We start from the raw sequence: 20,441 nt of genomic DNA on the forward strand, positions 1-20,441 counted from the left end.
TTTATTTTTAGTAGAGATGGGGTTTCACCATGTTGGTCAGGCTGGTTTTGAACTCCTGACCTCATGATCCGCCCACCTCAGCCTCCCAAAGTGCTGGGATTACAGGTGTGAGCCACCGCACCTGGCCCTTACTCTTAAATTGTAAGTTGTCAAACTTTAGTGTCTAGCATTTTCTCAACTATAAATCTTTTACCAAATATTCTTGTGTACCTATAGGATTATGAATATACAATAATTAACCTCATTGAGATTTATCATAAAATCAACACTAGGTTCCAATATTAACTGTTTATACTGCATTTTGTTTGTTTTACTTTATGTATCTAAAATTTACTAACAGTATGACTGTATCCAGTACATGGATGGATACTGTATCCAGGATCCATCATATCTCCTAACTTGCCTTCAAACATCTGTTGGCTGGTTAAAAAAATTTAATCTTGGAGACGAAAATTTACCAAAACAGGATATTAAACGTTTTCAGGTTATTCCAACTATTCCAAACAGAATTTTAAAAATGGTTTTGAAAAATGCAACAATCATTGAAACAACTGTAACATAGCACTATAGTAGTTAAAGTAATAATACTCATTTGGACAATCTAGTCTGTCTATAAAAAATAAAATCTCATAAATTAACGAATCAGGTCAAGTTGCCCTAGAGCATTGTTTTTTCAAACTTGCCACCTGCAACTCATTAGTGGGTAGTATAATCCATTTAGTGGTTTGCAATCAGCAATGGGAAAATCAGAATGCATTCCACACAGTAATGGAACCTACTGTTTTGTGAAACTTTTGTTTCAATTAGATATACAGATGGACAAGCATGTACTGGGATGCTATGTAAAATACTAGGGATTGCAGTCAAAGATTTGACAAAACTAGCTGAAATTATCTTCTGGGTATCTTCAACTTTAGGGTCCTATTCTGTGAATTTAGTCTTTAGCTTTAAATAATGTCTGTTCTTGTTCAACACCGATCTCTAATATTTACAAAATCATTTTTAGGCCACACAGTTTACTTTGAGACAATGTTTTGTTATGGAAAGATCAAGAGTCAGTCAGAATTCACCTTACTAGTCCCAACTCTCCCTTACCATAACTTTTAACCTTTAAACTTTAGCAAGTGATTCAATTAAGCCTCAGTTTCCTCAACATACTGTAAGTTGTGAAGGCTTATTAAGAATACATGAGAAAGAGTGTTACCTTTTAAAACAGTTTTGCTATTTGAACAAAAGATTTGCAATTTTGTGTCCCCAAAGGAACTTGATATAGACTAGTTCCAAGATCTAGAGTCAAACAAATGTAGATGTGAAAATAACCTTGCGGAAAAAAATAGTTTCAGTTGGAAACCTGTTTCAAGCTACGGAGTATACAGAATTCTGAGGAGACTAAAATTAGAATTAACATCTTAGCTCAAATGTGGGACTAGGCCAACATTCCATATTGCCATGTAATCCATTCTGAGTTTCCTTATGCCAGTTCCCAACTGGCTAGGTGTTAAAGATGTAAGTCAGTGTTTATATTTACCTTTCCATCCAAAGGTATACTTGCTTTTATCAAATATAATGTATTCCGAAGTGGAAAAAAAAAGGTTATCTGGTATTTAGACTGTGCATTCTACAGTTTTTCTCCACTAACATTCATAGATGAGAGCTGACTCCTTATCAATGTAAAACCTTCTAAAGGACGTGTGGTGAATTTCTACAGGATTGAGAGGCCCTGTGTTCTATCTAGTCTCAGCTCTACTTAAGACATGTCAAATGACAACTGAAGCAAATTTATCTTTATTCTCCATAAGATATTACATGTCTGTCCACTTCCACTGATCTCTATTCTATGCTCCCCACCTTGGTGCCAAAAGAATGTAATGCAATGCAATATGTTCTATTGTAAATGTAAACATACAACTTTACCTCTCTTATTTCATCTGTAAAATAACCATAATATAGTAATAAATTAACGTATGAACTGCTTAGATTAATTCCCTGCATAAAGTTAGTGCTTAAAAGTACTAGCTGTTGTTGCTGTTATTTTATTGGTTCTAAAATATTTTCTGACATTTTCTGAAAACCTACTGTAGCATTATAGAACAAAAATATTCCATGAATACAGCAACAATAATATATAGCACTTATGCAGCATTTCACACATAGCAACTAATTTAATCGTCACAACACCCTTATGAGGAAGGAAACATTAACTCCACTTTACAGATGAGGACCCCATACTGAAAGGTGAAATAACTTCAAGTCACAGTAAGTCACAGTAAGTTGTGGAACAGAGATACTAATCCAGGAAACAAGCTCTTAACTACTATACTTTACTCACTCTCTTCAATGATGACCAATAATTTTTTTTTAGGATTATGAGTGATTTTTATTTTCCTTATTCTTTTCCACATTTTTCCATTTTTTACAACAAATACATTTTTCAGAGTCAGAATGTGTTCAAATATAAATATGTAAAAAGAATAATTTGAAAAGTAGTTGGTAACTGAATTCTGTAGGCAAAAATTTTGTTATTACTTATTTTAGATAACCATTCTGGTACACTTCAGTGATTTCATAAAATACTGTACCACTTAAAAATAAAGGCTGGGCGCCATAGCTCACACCTGTAATCCCACCACTTTGGGAGGCCAATGCAGGCAGATTGCTTGAGCCCAGCAGTCTGAGACCAGCCTGGGCAACATGACGAAACCTTGTTTCTACAAAAAACTAAAAAAAAAAAAAAAAAAAAAAAAAAAATAGTGGGGTGTGGTGGCATACGCCTGTCATCCCAGCTACTCGGGAGGCTGAGCTGGGAGGTCAAAACTGCAGTCAGTAGAGATTGTGCCACTGTACTCCAGGCCTGGGTGACAGAGTTAAGACCCTGTCTCAAAAATCAAAATAAATAAAATAGTAAAAACAGAATACATAAATAGCCTTTAAAACTATTTTATTTTAAATTATTAACATATAAAATTTAGCAATAACCATTTTGATAAAGGCCATTATTACATAAATAGCTGTACTGATAATTCTTTTTCTTAAAAATAACCTCCATCAATTGTTCAATTTAAAAAAGATTTAACAAATAAACTGTAAAGGTGTATTCTTCACATAATAGCTATATTATTTAAAATTTTATGTTGTTGTTGTTGTTTAAACCCAAACCTCACCATAAAACTGTATTTTTTAAGTCAGAAGTTGTTTTAAATGCATTAGGATATTTAAAATTTGGAGGACTATGTCTAAACATTCTGAAAAGGAGAATGTGCATGCATGCCTGAATTTAATATACAGACGTGGATTTTTAGGTTTTTTTTTTTTTGAGATGGAGTCTCGCTCTGTCTCCCAGGCTGGAGTACAGTGGTGCAATCTCGGCGCACTGCAAGCTCCCCCTCCCGGGTTCCCGCCATTTTTCTGCCTCAGCCTCCCAAGTAGCTGGGACTACAGGCGCCTGCCACCACGCCCGGCTATTTTTTTTTGTATTTTTTAGTAGAGACGGGGTTTCACTGTGTTAGCCAGGATGGTTTTGGTTTCCTGACCTTGTGATCCGCCCGCCTCAGCCTCCCAAAGTGTTGGGATTACAGGCATGAGCCACCGCACACGGCCAATTTTTAGGTATTTTAAAAAATACAGTGTATATTGTATTTATTTAATATGGAGACTAGCAAGAGACAGATTACTGGGGAGAAATAAACAAAAATATCCTGGATATAATCATATCTACCTCTTCACTGAGTAACTTCCTCTTAAGAATATTGATTTCATCAATTGCTGGATAAAATGATTTTTAATTTCTGAACTTTTTAATTGGCCATGATGATGAAATCCTAGGGAGTTCATTTTTTTTTAAATCTGACCTGATATCAAAGCATTTGCAGAATGTAGCAGGATGACATCTTAATATCAAAATATGACATTACTAGACTTACAGGAATCAAAAGGAAAACCTTATCACTTAAAATCTTATAGTTTTCTGAGCTATTACATCAAACCAATTCATAATTTTTAAAAAAAATTCCTTAATACCATGAATATTTAAGTAGAAGCAATAATCAGATAAAAGAGACCTCTAATACTTAAGAATGCCTGGGATTTCTAAGAAAGGGTAGCTTCAAGGCCGGGCGCGGGGGCTCACGCCTGTAATCCGGGCACTTTGGGAGGCCGAGGCTGGCGGATCACGAGGTCAGGAGATGGGACCATCATGGCTAATATGGTGAAACCCCGTCTCTACTAAAAATACAAAAAAATTAGCTGGGCGTGGTGGCAGGCGCCTGTAGTCGCAGCTACTTGGGAGGCTGAGGCAGGAGAATGGCAGGAACCTGGGAGGCAGGAGAATGGCAGGAACCTGGGAGGCGGGGCTTGCAGTGAGCCAAGATCGCGCCACTGCACTCCAGCCTGGGCAACAGAGCAAGACTCCGTCTCAAAAAAAAAAAAAAGAAAAAAAAAGAAAAAAGAAAGGCTAGCTTCTCAAAACTACTTCAGTCAACTTGAGGCTTAAACTATTGCTTGAGATTTCTAGGTTATCCAGATTAATTTTTTCATGTTCACGATAAACACATGAAGAAAAGTCTGTTATATCTCAAATGTAGTTTAAATGTTTGGGTAATACCAAATCACATAATCACGTATGTCCATGAGACCCGGAATCCTGACTTCTACTTCCAATTCTGCCATCAATTTATGTAGGCTAGAATCTTTTAGATTTCATTTTCCTCACATGTAATACTAAGTTTGATGTTTCATTGTCTTAAGTTATTATATAATGCTGAGGATCTATGTATATATAGGCTTCATTCTCTCATTCAGTTTCTGAGAAATTACTTTGAGGACATAAACCAAGCATATTTCTTGGTTTCATTTTTGATTTCAATTAGAATAAATCACAAGAAAGAACAATGGAAATTACATGTTAACCACAACATAGTGTATGTGTAAGACAACATTAAACATACCTAGAGCAGCACAGAATAATCTCATTTTTAAAGCTCTGTGAGTAAATGAATAAATAAAAGAATTAAGTTCGTGTTTCACTAGTAAGAGTGTTCACCAATGCTGGAAGCTGGGAGCTGAAAATGCTGGAAGCTGGGTTAGACTGGGCTATTAGAAACCAGATAAAAAGGGCCAGTGACTTTTAGAGGGGATTTTGCAGCACCTCCTAGTAGTGGGGCTTTTTATCTGTGCCAATCACCTTTATCTGTGCTAATTCCTATTTTTGAACTTTCCTATTCAATTCCACATCTCAGCCATTCCTTTTGGTTTTTAGATATTTATGTGAAATTCTAGAACTTCCTAATCGGAACCAAGTTTCACACTACCATCATCCTTTATTCCAAGCTTGCTGTCCCCATGATCCTCTTAAAAATCTGAGTTTCCGAAACACATAAACATACTTGTATATCAAAATGGCCTTTCTCTTTCTCTCTCTCTATATACACACATACACACATAAACACACAATGCACACACACCCCCACCCGAGCTGAACCAAAAGCCATCTTCCCAAATATTGGAGTCTGGCTTTATCAAAATATTTGCAGAGTATTACCAGAAGTTCAGATTTCTAGGCTCTACAATACAGCTTCTAATCTAAACCTCTAGAGGTTAGGGCCCTGGATTTTTTTTTTTAAAAACAATTCTCCCATTCAGATGTGAAGGCAGTTTGAGGGACCTCATGATGGCAATACTATATCCTTCCATAAACTTATAACCTCTATCTTCTCCTTTAAGAAGTAATTCTAAAAATCTTAATACATACTATCCTTGGAAGTGCTTCGTCTAAGAAAAATGAGAAATTATCTACTTGTAAAAGAACACACAAATGGGTAAAGATGTAAAAACCTCATCACATTAGGAATGTCTTCATTCAAATGAAAGGTGAAGTCTAAGCTCATGTTTATCACTGTACTGTTTTCTAAGGAACAATAACGAAAAAATACTGAAAGTAAGTCCTAGGGGAACTATGGCAGTAAGTTAAACGGGTAGGGTGGGGGTGTTCTTAAGCAGTTCTAAGGTATTTGTGAAGAGACAACTTATATTCTAGATTCTAAAATTCACTTTTCTTTTTTCACATTATCTCTGAAATCAGATTACACCATACAAATGATAGTATCTTACAATGAATTGCTGGTATTTTTCTGTCTTGGCAGTAATAAAATTATAGTGTTTCCTACAATCAGAGATTAGTGAAAATACTATCAACATGAATTCTTCTCTAGTCATCAAAGACAATTTCTCTAAAAACCTCATGAAAAAAGCTGCTAGTCTGGTTTGAATTTCACAATATACAAAAGCAATGAATATATTTTTCTTTTTTTAAAAAATCCATAATTATTAATTCAAGTTACCACTCCTCAACAGAAAACATACAAGAGTCTCATATATGAAGTCACTATTTTCTGGGCTTGATTTCTAAACTAAGGAGTAGATAAACTCTAAGGTTTCTTTTAGCTCTTAAAGCCTAGGATCCCATAATTTTATTTATCAATATTAAGCTTACTACAAAGTTTCTCATTTCTTCTTTTCCACCCAACCCTGCTATACAGTTCCAAAATTAGCAAGTCATAAAAAAGTGGCCAATAGTTTGTTCACTGTGATATATAAGAATGAGGCTTAAAAAGCAGAGATCCTTGGGAAGTAAGATCTTGAAAAATTCATCACTACTTTTGAGCTTTCATATGAGAGAATAATCTTAAACCACTTTCTATTATAGAACTTCTACTATGTGTTACTAAAATATGTGGCTTTACCATAATCATCACCTGCTGTGAATACTTAGTTCAAAAAATTACGCAGGTTATCAATTTTAATTCTAAGACCTATTTTGATGCTGGTTTTTCTAGTCTTTTCACATTCTGTTATTTTTTTAAAAAAAGCAAGGAAGAAGAGAAAGCAAGGGAGAAAGAAAGTTAGGAGTAAAATCTGCTTAGCGTGAGCATTCAGACCCCTAAGGAACCTTCTTTGTGAGCATCATCTCTTTCTATTTTCACAGTTTATTAAACTGCCTAACACACATGATTTCTGAAGTGGACTGCTTTTGTGGGCTGGCAATATTCAAGTACATATATATCTAGTGAATCCTGATTTATAATAGGCCACACTATATTATCTAATTTTGACATAATTAAGCAGAACTTGCTAAAAACAAGTTACCATAATTAAAGAGCTCACAGTTAACTTTACACTAACACCTGAGAAGGCTTTAAAAGCGGTTGTTTCCTTAAAATTCTAGAATTGAATTTAAAAAACAGAATAAAATATACACCAAGTACTTACACTTTTGTTCTTAGTCTTGCTTTACTAGAGAAAAAAACGGGGGGACTGAGGAAAATAAGACTGAGTAGACTTCTGAGCAAAAGACAGATAAGGAAGGTAGACAATTTTTTGAACCCTGGAATGATTCTTACAATGTAATTTCATTGCTTTTTAAAGGCTAGACATAGCTTTTGATGAAGACAGCAGAAGGGATCTCACCTCAAGAAGCCAAACATAAAGTATGTAGCTTTGGCATTTGCAGTTCTGCTCTAACAATGGATAGTCATAGACAGACCTCAAGATATCTTTGATAAAACATCACTCACATTCTTATAAAATACCCTATCGTTCTGCTAAACTATGTAAAGTAAGGTACTGGCTACCTTATGATCAGTCATTAAGTGTATTAATTAGTCATGTGCCTCAAAACTACATAAGTGAAATAAAAAGGGTACCAGAAAGCAAGCAATAATAATGACTTCAGGCAGTCAAAGCCCCCTTTTGTCTCTGCTAGAAAACCACCCGAGTTGTTTAAATAATGCAGAATCTTTCTCCAACATTATAAACATATCTGACATTAAAAAACAAAACAAAACAAAAAGTAACAAAGAAAAAACACACAAAATCTCTGCAATTTTTAATTTCTGAGATGTCAAATAACTTTTTCCACTGGGCTATAGCTTTATGAATTCTCAAATTTAGACAATTCTAAAACTAAAATTTAGACATTCTAAAACTAAAATACATTTTAAAGTAAAAATCACATTTCCTAGTTGTCTGTGTCAGAGAACTTTCTTTACTAGTATACTACAGTATTATTAACTACTTTAATTTTGGTTGACATTAAATTTTACTTGAAGATAATAAAAAAGAAGTAGCAATGACAGGGATACCTAATACTAGAAATACAATAAAACTCTGCAATAATGCACCTGTGACATATGTAAATTTTGGTAAAATGTGACTGACAACTGGTTTCTGTCTTCTGGCCACTCTTTTTTTTTTGAGACGGAGTCTCGTTCTGTCGCCCAGGCTGGAGTGCAGTGGCGCGATCTCGGCTCACTGCAAGCTCCGCCTCCCGGGTTCACGCCATTCTCCTGCCTCAGCCTCTCCGAGTAGCTGGGACTACAGGCGCCCGCCACCACGCCCGGCTAATTTTTTGTATTTTTAGTAGAGACGGGGTTTCATCGTGGTCTCGATCTCCTGACCTCGTGATCTGCCCGCCTCGGCCCCCCAAAGTGCTGGGATTACAAGCGTGAGCCACTGTGCCCGGCCTGGCCACTCTTATATTCTTAAATAGATACACTAAAACTATCTTTTGTGGAGGAAAGAAAAGGAACAAATGGCAACCCCATCTGGAAAACCAGGAAGTTAGGATGAGTACCCGAGTTTCCAGTATTTCCCTGCTCAGTCTCCCTGGACTTGATGTTACAAGCACCACTAATCCCCAAATTTTTGGAATAGCTGCTGTTTTCCAGAAGTTCCAAGACCCAGAGTTGTCTCTATGAATTTTTAAGTGGGAAGAAACTACCACAGCCAGGCAGTGCCATCCACACAGGGATATTCTAAGTAGCCCAGCAGGACTCAACTCTTACTGGCAACAGGCACTGATCTGCCACGGTCACTTCATCAAGTCCACGATAATGCAACTGAATTTTACACAATGGAATTTTTTTGGACACTACCTATAATTTTATGGTATGGTTTTACTGTACCATTACTCCCAGTTCAAGACTGCACGTCTACACTTATTATTGGGTATCTCCACATTTCTCTTGTTCTGGTCTTTGCCCAACACTCTATTCTCTTCTGAATGAAAGAAACTTTGGATCTAGTTTTCAAGATTTAGAAAACCCATTCTTTTTCAAAGATAGCGTGACCATTATATAATACAACCGATACTTTGTAGAACACATCTATAAACTTGCACAGGAACAACAAAAGTATAATACTTATATTTACAATCGGAAATGTCCATGTTTTCCTATGCTATATGGTATCATTTTTTTCAGTCACTTTTAAAATGAATTCACTGAACTGTATCACGATATCCCCATTATTAGGTTTTTAATCTAGCAGCCCAACTTACCCGGACAAGTGCATCATCTATGATATGGTCACGTCTAACTTTGAGTCTCAAATATGGATTCAACTGCTGTCCTTGAACTAAGCTGTAGAGAACAGTGATTCTTCGTTCACTGTACATGCGAATTCTATTGTCATAATATAATCCCAAATTCTTTGTGACAGCATTCAATATAAAGGGACATGTCATAAAAGAGAATTTGTTCTCTGTTTCTACTTTGAAAAAAGTATAATCTTTATCCATTTCTAGAACCTCATTCAGTGGTTCATTAATAAACTCTTCAAAAGGGATAAGTGGTTTTCGACAATCCAGGGTTTTAACACCAAGTTCAGTTTCCAGGGGGTCCACTCGAGGACCTTTCTTGTTTCTTCTTTCTTCTCCCAAAAGCTCCTGAAGTGTCAGCTCGCTGGACTCAGGGATGGGCTCTTCATCATCTTCTTCATTGTGATTTGTGTCCACTTCCCCTCCCACTACATTTGCATAGTAAACCATTTTCAAGCACTTCGAAGCAGCAACAATGGCATCATCATCATTCACTAGATTTCGACTGTTAAATTCATTGCTTATGACTTTGTAAGTAATAAGTTGCTGAAATGTCTCCATCATTCTCCGAATCTGGTCTGCATTGTATTTAGACCACAGTCTGATCAGCTTTCCTTGGGCTGCAAGGGGTAGCTTGCTCATCGCTTTGCAAAATAATGGCAAAGCCATTTCCAGATATTCAGGACTGTGGAGATTTCTATTCTCCATTACGATAATGAACAAATTCAGATAATTGGGATCTCGAGAGTATACATTGTGATACGTCAAGTCACATTCCACGTTAGGTGACAAATATACAAGTGCATTGAGAAAGGCAGTTTCAATTTTTTCATTAGAGAGCAATCTGGTGTAGACCCTTCTAATGGCATCAATATCCACAGACACATCATCAGGGCCTAATTTTTGCAAATTGTTATCTCCCTGTGAACTATCACCTATCCTTGAGGAAGATGCTTCCGAGTCTTCTTCCATAGCAGCAGCAGAACATGCAGCTTTTTCCTTTTCATCTTCATCCTTGTCTTCATCTTTTGCTTGAAGAGATTTTAGTTCTTCCTTGGTGTGTTGTTTAACTTTCCGGAAGCTCTGTACCAATGCCTCAGCACTAGAAAAAACTCTTCCAATAACACGGATTAAAGGGGAATAATCCTCTCTTTCTCTACATAATTCAAGAATTTCATATACTTTCTCTTCTGTTAAGTAAGTCACATCTAGAAAATCAGAGGAAAAAAGAGAACATTTATTTTCATAATGTGTATGTTTACTCTGTTGCAAAAACTTCTAAAAGTAAAACAGCCAAACATTCTAGACTCAATATCATTTATGATATACAACTCTTAAAGTATCTAATACTTAGATTCAGCAAACAAAATTTAATGCTTACCTATTTTTTTCAATGAACTACCTACACCAATGACCTCACCCATGCTTTTACATTCTTTCAACAATGCATAACTCTTAATAAGATCACGAGTTTAAACTTTCTTTATAATCAAGATATCTATTAATGTATAGCTTTAATTATAAATACAAACTAATATGTCACATACTGATTAATCATAATACAGCTCTTAAAACCTCACTGTAGAACAGACAGAAATACTACTGATCTGTGAGTTTTCTTGTTTCAGTACTCTGTTCTCAAAAGACTAAGAAGGCAAGGTCTTAAAAAAAGGTTCCTTCAGCATCTATGTATGTATTAAAAGCAAACTGGTTCATTTTGAGTCTTCCTAGTTTGTTCCAGGGTAGTCATTCTGTGAGTGATTGAGAAGAATATACCATTTCTCATCGGCTCTTAAGTAGAATCTGCTTTCCGCAGCCAGGAATCAGGTTAGACTAAATCTCATAGAGTGACAGAAAATAGTTTTTGAGCAATGAAAACAAACAGTGCGAAGAAGGCAATTTATGAGCTGGCAAGCAGTGCAGAGACTATGTAGTCATCAAAATCTATTTCCTCTTTTCCTGGGCACAGAGTTGGACCACATTTCCCAACTCTTTGAGATAAGTGTTATTTTCAGGCCAAGGCTTTCCCCCTTCTGGCTAATAGGATGAAAGATATTTTATTTCACAGGTAAAAACAAATGATATATTTTGTGTACTGACCAACCTAATACTGAGAATAGTCTTAATTCTCCCTTTTATCAATAAAGTGACATACTTGTCATCATCAGATTAACTACTCAAGAGGTTAATTTTAGAGGCACACAGACAATCCTACCTCCATTGTGCCAAATATACCCTTATACATATACTGTACAACATGTAGAATTTTTAATGACTCCCACTTCTGCTGTATCTGTTTCACAATGAAAGACAATATAAAATGTAAGTGAGCATTGAATGGTCTCCAAAAATTGAAGCACAAAAATACCAAATTTTATCATACTAAGGATCTGATCTGTGGCCCAGCTACAAGAGTACCAACACTTGCAGTTTCTTTTATGGGCCTTAACTCTTTAAGAACTAATTCTCGGGTTTGTTCTATTAAGAATATATAAGCATCTTTTGCTAAACATCAGTAACCTCTTCCCCAAAAGCGTAAAACCACTGGAAGCCTATTTCTCATTATTTTCATTGAAAATTTTTATAATACCTTCTTACAAGACAATGCAAAACCCCTAATTTCCTAAAATGTAATGTAACAGAAAATACTACTATCCTATTCGGACATAAAACACTTTGCTTCCTGAGCAAGTCATAAGGTTAACAAAGATTTGCTTTGCATGCAGTAATATGGCCTGTCCTAGGGATCACCATTCTAGACTCACATGTCCTTTGTTGATATGTCATGCTTTCGGAACATCTTCAAGTGATTCTGACAGTCTACTAATCCTATATAGAATGTACCTATACTTTTTCCATGTAGTGTTTTTTTGTTGTTGTTGTTGTTTTTTGACATGGAGTTTCACTCTGTTGCCAGGCTAGAATGCAGTGGCACGATCTCGGCTCACTGCAACCTCTGCCTCCCGGGTTCAAATGATTCTCCTACCTCAGCCTCCCAAGTAGCTGGGACTACAGGTGCACGCCACCACACCTGGCTAATTTTTTTGTATTTTTAGTAGAGAGGGGGTTTCACCATGTTGGCCAGGCTGGTCTCGATCTCTTGACGTCGTGATTCGCCCGCCTCAGCCTCCCAAAGTGCTGGGATTACAGGCGTGAGCCACTGTGCCTGGCCTGTGGTGTTTAATATGTTAAACTGAATTTTTCAGGTATACAGACAAAAATTAGTCAAAAAACACTGTAATTAGATATGAACATTCATAAAGTTTGGTTTATTGATAGAGGTGTTCTACTGAGAATACATTAAATAAGACATTTTTGTAAGATTTCTTGTGATAAATGTGTCCCTGAAAATACTCAATCTTTTAAATTTTGCACTTAAAAACCTCCTACGCAAAAACAGTTTGGTGCAGACTACTTAATACTTATGCAACTTTGTAATTAGTGTTAACAAACATAATAATCAAAATAAGAGTACTAGTGTACAGAAAGCATCTGTAATTTCTAATATACGATAGTAACTACAGAACATTGCAAAAACAAAAACAAAAAAACCAGTAAATAACAGGGAATAGTAACAGTAGCATATTAGAAAACAGGGATAAGGAAAGGTCACAACCGTTATAATGCAGACTTGAGCAAAAAGAGGAGGGGGCATAAAGACTGGATAAAGCCACACAACAAGCACCTCTAAGATGGAGCATGTGGCCAAAAGAGCAGATGAGTACATTCCTCATGTACCACATCCCCTGCAGCTGGCTGCATTCCACTGTGCCAGCACTCTACATTCAGTTACTGGTACTCTCTGGTGCACACTTACTGGAGAACTGTGTACAATAAAGTCAATGCAGCTTCCACATTATACTGACACACTATATATATAGACAACATTTACCTATTTTCCCATAGTGTGTGAGCTAATTCATGAAACAGAACTACACACTCTGAAGCAACAAAGTTGTGCAAAGTGACAAAAATAATTTTATTGTGAAAACAGAGTAGAGGTTATAACACAATGCCAATTCACTAATTCTTTCAAACTTGATTCAAATGATGTTAGTGAAAGTTTTAGAGGCAAATGCCTCTAAAATTCTCTGACTTATATGTCATAAACAATAAGCTTTCTCTCTTAAAATACAATTGCCTCTGTGTGGCGGTGAGGGTGGAGGAACGCTAAGCCCTGGTAGTCATTCAAAAATTCGATTACTTTGTTACTAATTACCTTCACTGAGGAAAATAACTTGGAGTTTTAGTATTAGCGACAAGGTAATTGAATTCTGAATTTTGGACATAGGACCATTTAGAAAACAAAAGACCTGAGTGAAGACTGTCATTGGTAGGTCATGATCCTTGGCAGCATGACTGTACCAAATGTCCGGGAGGAGCGTGAGAAGCATATATTTGAAGGAAACGTAGAATTCTCACATCACAAAATTTTGTCTTGCCTTCAAAAATGGAAAAAACCCACTGTTTCCTCTTTCTGCTTCTTTCATCACATCATCCTGAGGTTCCAGAACTCATGCCAGATACTTAGTCCAGTTATTCTATAACTTAAATAAATGTTGTGGCCTAGTTTTGGAGATTAACTACCACTTAATACATTTTTCCTAAGCATTTTAAAAAGTTCAAATCAATCTATTAACAAATGAACTTTTGGTATATGATCTGCTTCTAATTAGCAATGATTAGACCTGTAAAATGTAGTTATTATTCCTGTCCTTTACCACAATAAAAAATTGGTTCCACGATATCAAAATGTCTTAATGTCACATAAGAAAAAAACAAATAAAAACTCATACATTTAAATCTCCCACATGGTTTTCAGCCAACAATTCTCAATTGAAAATAAAACACCTTACCTTTAAAATCAATTCTAGCGCCTTTCTTGTTCATTTTTATCTCAGAGCAGGAGTTGTTGGGGGCACCTTTCGAGTTCTCAAGGTAAGCTGAGCTTGCTCCTTTCTTGGAGGGATGAGGATCACAGAGTTTTGCATTAATCTTATAAAGCTCGAGGGCTTTAATAGCTGCTGCATTATTATCCATACGAAGAAAAGTTGGACAGGAAGCACAAAACTCATTCGTGCAGGCTTCATTTCCACAGCCCTCAGTTAACTGGTGGTAGTAGCGTTCTATTAGATGCTTTGCAGCTGCTCGCTTCCTGTACCAAACATTCAAACAATAAGCACAGTGATTAGTACAGCTCTCATGTACAAAGCTCAACAGATCATCAAGGCAAAAGTTAGTCAAGCATGGAAGTGATTAACCTGTGTATGAAGATGAGAAGTAGAAAATGGAGATGCACTATTTACCCACAACTCCTGACTAGTCAAACAGTTAATAAATATTTTCTAGGATATTATGATAAAGAATGTCAATGCTTACTGACTGCATTAACAGAGTATACATTCCTTTGGTTTAAAAGGGGGGAGGGGGGCTTGTCTGATGGTATAGGTGCTTAAGTTGTTTAGTACAACAGCTGAAAAACCACAAGGTTTACAGCTAAGAGTTTTAGGATTCTATCATTTTAAAAATTAGCATTAGGAAAATGAGTCTATTTAAAGCATCAATCCGGTTTTCTTTTACATAATCACTATTTCATTTTTAACAGCTTGTAAACATTTGACTTATAGTTAACACAGAATATCTATCTGGAATAAAAACGATTTTTCCCAATTATCAACAACATGGGAGACTTAAAAATAAATTTGTAAGTGGAATATCCAAAGATAGTGTTACAATGAAAGAAAGTGGCTGCAGCCTGAGTGAGGCAGATCATGACTGTAATCAATCCCATAACTGTGGGAGGCTGAAGCAGGCTGACTACTTGAGCCCAGGAGGTCAACACCAGCCTGGGCAACATAATGAGGCTACTCTCTACAAAGTTTTTTTAAAAAAATTAGCCAAGTGTGGTGGCATGCACCTGTAGTCCCAGCTACTTGGGAGGCTGAGGTGGGAGGATCACTTGGGCCTGAGAGTCAAGGCCGCCATAAGCTGAAATTGCACCACTGCACTCCAGTCTGGGCAACAGAGCTCGACTTTGTCTCAAAAACAAACAAACAAACAAACACCAAAAAGAAAAAGAAAAAGAGGCTCCAAAGTGTACAATCTTACATCTAAAACTTGTCACTAAACCTCCTCCTTAGTTCCACATCACAAGATGGAATATTTGAAGTTCCATCACGCGAAATCTTATATTCCTTTTACTCTGTCAACTTAAAGTACACAGATTAATGTCCTATTACGGCTGTTCCAGGAGAGCTACCAAAACTGAGGAAGGTATTATGTGACCATATAAGAAGTTAGATGACATTATCTCTATATTCAACACTAAAGAATCTATGCTTCTACTAACTGATGAAATTACCATAATTTCAGTAGAATAAACTACTGGATCCAAAGAAACATAAGTCATAGCCATTCCTTTTGGTCCCAAATTCACAAGTATGGAAATAACAACTACAAAGAATCAAAATTATAAGAAAAATAATTCAGCTAATTTTCAAAACATTCACAGAATTATCTTACTAACATGTAGGACTAAATGACCAATGGCAGAGAGTTTACATCTTGCTAATCATGAGAAACTCAACAACTAACAAGGCAGCAAGTAAGTGAAGAAACACACGAGATCCAATTTTGTCTCAACAGAAGGACTTTCACTCTCTATCCAGGTAGGTGACAAAAAGTGGTAATTCACACATTCAATTCATTCTGATGCTTATTTTTCAAATGTTCCATGCAAATTACCACTCACTGCATGCAAACAGAGAAAAAAGAAAACCCACAAAGCACACGTAAAAATTGCATAAACATGACTTAAAGACATTTTGCTATCTATGAAGCTATAAACAACCCCACCTGAAAATTAAAAACTGTTATCACAGATTTATCACTATGCAAAATATGAAAGTGAAAACATGTAAAAATAAAAGGGAAATGCAGAATCTAGAAAATTAAAAACATACACTGCTACTCTTCAGTAAAGAAAGGGAGATAATGTCATGTTCTCCCAAACTACAGTGACTTCCCTGGTGAAAATGTAAGTAGGTATTTCCTTTCTGGAGGAAAACAGTGAACATGTATCCAAAGTCTTAAAAACATGAATACCCTATGAATGAGATCCTACTTGTGGAAAATAATTTGACAATTTTACAAAAATGCATTGTTTCTATATCTGAAAAAAACATGTCTAATAAAAGATTACTTAAATGAACTGATTAATAGGCCACACAATAAAATAAAAACTATCAAGATTTGAATTCGACAAAGAACCGCCTAGTCTTCCTGATATATCACTAACTGACAAAAGTCGGTTACAAAGTAGCAGGTGTAGGATGGACCCATTGTTATTTCAAAGAATTAATAGCATTTTCTCTGGATGATGTGAGTAAATGAGTTTTAAAACTTCTTCCATCTTTTGATTTCTTATTTATTCTTTCCATAATAAGGATGCTACTTGCATATTAAAAATTAATAACTGTAAGGGGAAAAAATAGCAGTTTTAAAACTTCATATACATGATTTGAATGGCCCCAAGATTTACTAAATTGTCTCTGATTGTTTAAAAAATTACAAAAGTCAAAATACCAAAATAGATATTTTTAATGTGAGCTTTTATACTAAAATAACCTCCCCAAAACTTGTCAGATACATAGTACTTCTTTATATACTACATAGGAGGAGAGTGATCAGCACAAACAGAACAAGACTGAAAAATCAGAAGACCTGCATTAAGTGTCATCCTTCTGTCCCTAAGCAGCTGTAGGATCCTAGGGAAACAATTGTCTGGGCCTCAGTTTTCCCAGCTTTATGAGTCCCTTCAGTTCTAATTTTAAAGTTATTTTATGTAATAGGGAGGTGAGCAAGAAACTAGTATTTGCCGGATGCCTGATAACACATTACACACACTGTGGGGCACTCTGACATGGGTTATCTCATTTGAATACCATGACACTGAGGATTATCTTCAGTCCACAGCCAAAGAGAGAAATAGAACTGGAGTCAAATCACGAAACCAACATCTCAAAGAAAGTACAGAACCAAGACAAGAATAGGAGTCCAGGAGTCTTTCAGCTTCAGAGTCTAAGTCATTTTGACTATATTGTTTTGCAGAAGGTGATTCATTTCAAAATAATTATTTTTTAACATGAGTAATACTGAAGAATTCTATGGAAAAAAAATCTCATAACTAATGTGCAACTGGGAAAAAAATCTGAAGAATCATAACGTGAACCTCACATTTATGCATATATCTGGTACCACAAAGGCAGACCAAGTTTCTTGAGGAAATGGAACCACTATATTCTGCAAAGTTAATTTATCTCTAATTTGTTGAGGACCTATGTGCTATCCATTTTATAGACATTCCCACTTTAGAGGGGAATAAACCTTAACAGTTAAGAGCTCCCATTCTGAGGCCAGATGCCCAAGTTCACATGATGGCTCTACCTCTTAATTAACTATGTGACCCTGAATGAGTTACTTGATCTTTCTGTATGTCAGTTTCCTCATAATTTAAACGGTAGTATCTACGAGCATTATCATGGTGAGAGTATTCTTCTTCTTCACATTACCAATTGTGAGAAAATTAAATGTGTTAATATAGATAAAGTGCTTAGAACATTGCCTGGCACATACTAAGCACTATGAAAGTGTTAGCTACTACTATTACTGTTGTAATTGTTATTATCACCCTCACAAGTGTATGAGTTAGCACTATAAACCTTCATTCTGCTGATGCTCAGAGAAATTACATAAATAAGTCATACATCTAATAAGAGATTTGAACTGAGCTACTAAATTTGAGCTTTTAATAACTATTAAGAGGAGGATCTGAAAGTAGCCCCCTGTATTTGATCTGCCTTTCTGTGCCAAGTTAACAAATAACAGCTACACTGATGAGACAGGACTAAAGGAAGCCATGCCGGAACCTCCATGTTAATGGTAGAATCAACTATATTAAGCATTCTTCTTTTTTCCTCACTCCAATGACACCTTAATTTATCTGACCTCATCTGTATCACTATCTAATTTAGGGTATTTAAAAGGCATACACAATTTAAAGCACATAAAAGGGCCTCTACGTTGGAAAAGTATACACTAATAATGACTTTTTGGTATAGTTCTTGCGCAAGGTTAATCCTTATACCACCATATGGGTCACCAAATCATAGCTCATGAGTCAAATCGAGTCCACCACCTGTTTTTATATGTCTCTCAAGCTTAGAATATTTTACATTTTTAAATGGCTGGAAAAAGTTTGAAGAAGAATAATATTTTGTGATGTGAAAATTATAAGAAATTCAAGTTTCAGTGTCCATCGAGTGAACTGGAACATACCCAAGTTCATTAATTTATCAATATACTATATATGATACGCTTTGGCTCTGTGTTCCCACCCAAATCTCATCTTGAATTGTACTCCCATAATTCTCATGTGTTGTAGGAGTGACCCAGTGGGAGATAATTTGAATCATGGGGGCAGTTTCCCACATGCTGTTCTTGTGGTAGTAAGTCTCATGAGATCTGATAGTTTTATCAGGGGCTTCCGCTTTTGCATCCTTCTCATTTTCTCTTGTCACTGCCATGCAAGAAGTGCCTTTCACCTTTTGCCATGATTCTGAAGCCTTCCCAGCCATGTGGAACTGTAAGTCCTATTAAACCTCTTTTTTTCCCCAGTCTCAGGTATGTCTTTATCAGCAGCATGAAAAAGGACTAACACAATATACTATATAGTTTATGGCTGTTTTTCATACTACAATGGCAGAGTTGAGTACTTTAGGCCTGCAAAACCTAAAACATACCACCTGCCTTTTACAGAAAATGTTTGCCAACCCTTAATTTAAGATCTATTATTTATCTCTGCCCTCCAGTGACCCTGCCATCTAATTATTTGGCCTCTTAACTCTCTTTACCCTGAGCAAATACGTAAAATAAAAGGTATACCTTTCCCCAAGTACTATTAAAGAAAAGGAGAGGAGAGGGAAAAAGGGAAAAAGAAAGTGAGGAAAGGGAGAGGATGCAAAAGAAAAAGAAGGAAAGAAAGGAATTTCCCTGATGACATCCCTTAGCAATACCTTCTCAGCTGTTCATAATCAAAATTCCTAGAAGAGGAACAATAGTTTACTTGCTATAATTTCTTCACATTCCATTGACTTTTCTTATTACTCAAGAAACAAAGTATGTTATAACGTGTTGATTTTTAAAATAAAACAAACTTTTCTTATTTAGTCAGCAATGAAGGTCAAGTGAGACCCTCTAGTAAAAGTCCTCTAAAGTTAGACATGTGAAAATACTTATCCATTTAAAACAAACAATACTTTCCAATTATTTATTTCTATGATTGAATTAACGGGACAGTGCTACAAACAGAAGTCCTATGGAATAAGTCATACTTGGAAGATCACAGTTTACTCTAGACAACTTGACAGCAATCAGTTTAAAAATGGTTTCACCTAGAGGGATGTGTACTAATGTTAGCAATTAACTTTGAAAGGCATAAAAATTAAGATGGATCGATGGATACAAGGATGGTTATATAAAGCAATGTAAGTATTAATGGCAGAATCTAGGTGGCAGGCATATGTGTGTCAGCTATAAAATTTGTGTTCAATGTTTTTTTAGTTCCCACATATCAGTGAGAACATGTGATATTTGTCTTTCCGTGTCTGGCTTAGTTCACTAAAGAAATGAATTTACATGACAACTGGAATATAAGCAATGAATACAAGCACTAAGAAGATGAAGCCATAGAAACAGCTGCCAGAAGGTGAAGATGTGACAGTGAACACCGAACAAGTAAGATTAGAATTACAATTAGAATCAGAAATGACAAAAGAGAAACATGAACTGTGAGATGCAATATAAAAACTAATGGTGAATAAAGCAAAGAATAAAAAATAAAAAGGGAAAGATTAAAAGGAAAATGTGACTATAAGTCGAGTGACTTTTATATTATACAGAAGGTAAAGCAGAATGAACATGTGAGGAATCTAAAAAACAGATATAAAATAGAAACAACTCAAGGCTTATATAATTAGTCTATAAAGGTAAGAACCACTGCTTAGTAATTTCT

General features: G+C 35.8%; 2 protein-coding genes across 21 annotated transcripts in view; one reads left to right on the plus strand and one right to left on the minus strand.

Annotated features, from left to right (window-relative positions):
- Positions 1 to 20,441, plus strand: part of LOC100591039 — a 241,888-nt gene that overhangs the window by 183,097 nt on the left and 38,350 nt on the right. The window contains exons 23-24 of one of the 7 annotated variants that reach the window (XR_004030514.1): positions 15,903 to 16,038; positions 20,044 to 20,164. The exons of 5 other annotated variants lie outside the window; for them this stretch is intronic. The gene's annotated coding sequence lies outside the window, so the exon portion shown is untranslated. The remainder of the gene's footprint in view (positions 1 to 15,902; positions 16,039 to 20,043; positions 20,165 to 20,441) is intronic. One more of the 7 variants, XR_004030515.1, reaches the window with a different exon arrangement.
- UBE3A (ubiquitin protein ligase E3A) overlaps positions 1 to 20,441 on the minus strand; it is a 102,344-nt gene that overhangs the window by 23,751 nt on the left and 58,152 nt on the right. For 13 of the 14 annotated variants that reach the window (XM_012507438.2, XM_003277154.4, XM_030814431.1 and 10 more), the window contains 2 exons: positions 14,227 to 14,525; positions 9,332 to 10,578 (listed from right to left, as the gene is read on the minus strand). In XM_012507438.2, the coding sequence (XP_012362892.1) occupies positions 9,332 to 10,578; positions 14,227 to 14,525 (1,546 nt within the window). Of the gene's footprint in view, positions 1 to 9,331; positions 10,579 to 14,226; positions 14,526 to 18,090; positions 18,097 to 20,441 lie in introns of those variants that run through there. The other variant, XM_030814433.1, reaches the window with a different exon arrangement.

The sequence above is a fragment of the Nomascus leucogenys genome, chromosome 6 (assembly GCF_006542625.1).
Source record: "Nomascus leucogenys isolate Asia chromosome 6, Asia_NLE_v1, whole genome shotgun sequence".
NCBI lineage: Eukaryota > Metazoa > Chordata > Mammalia > Primates > Hylobatidae > Nomascus > Nomascus leucogenys.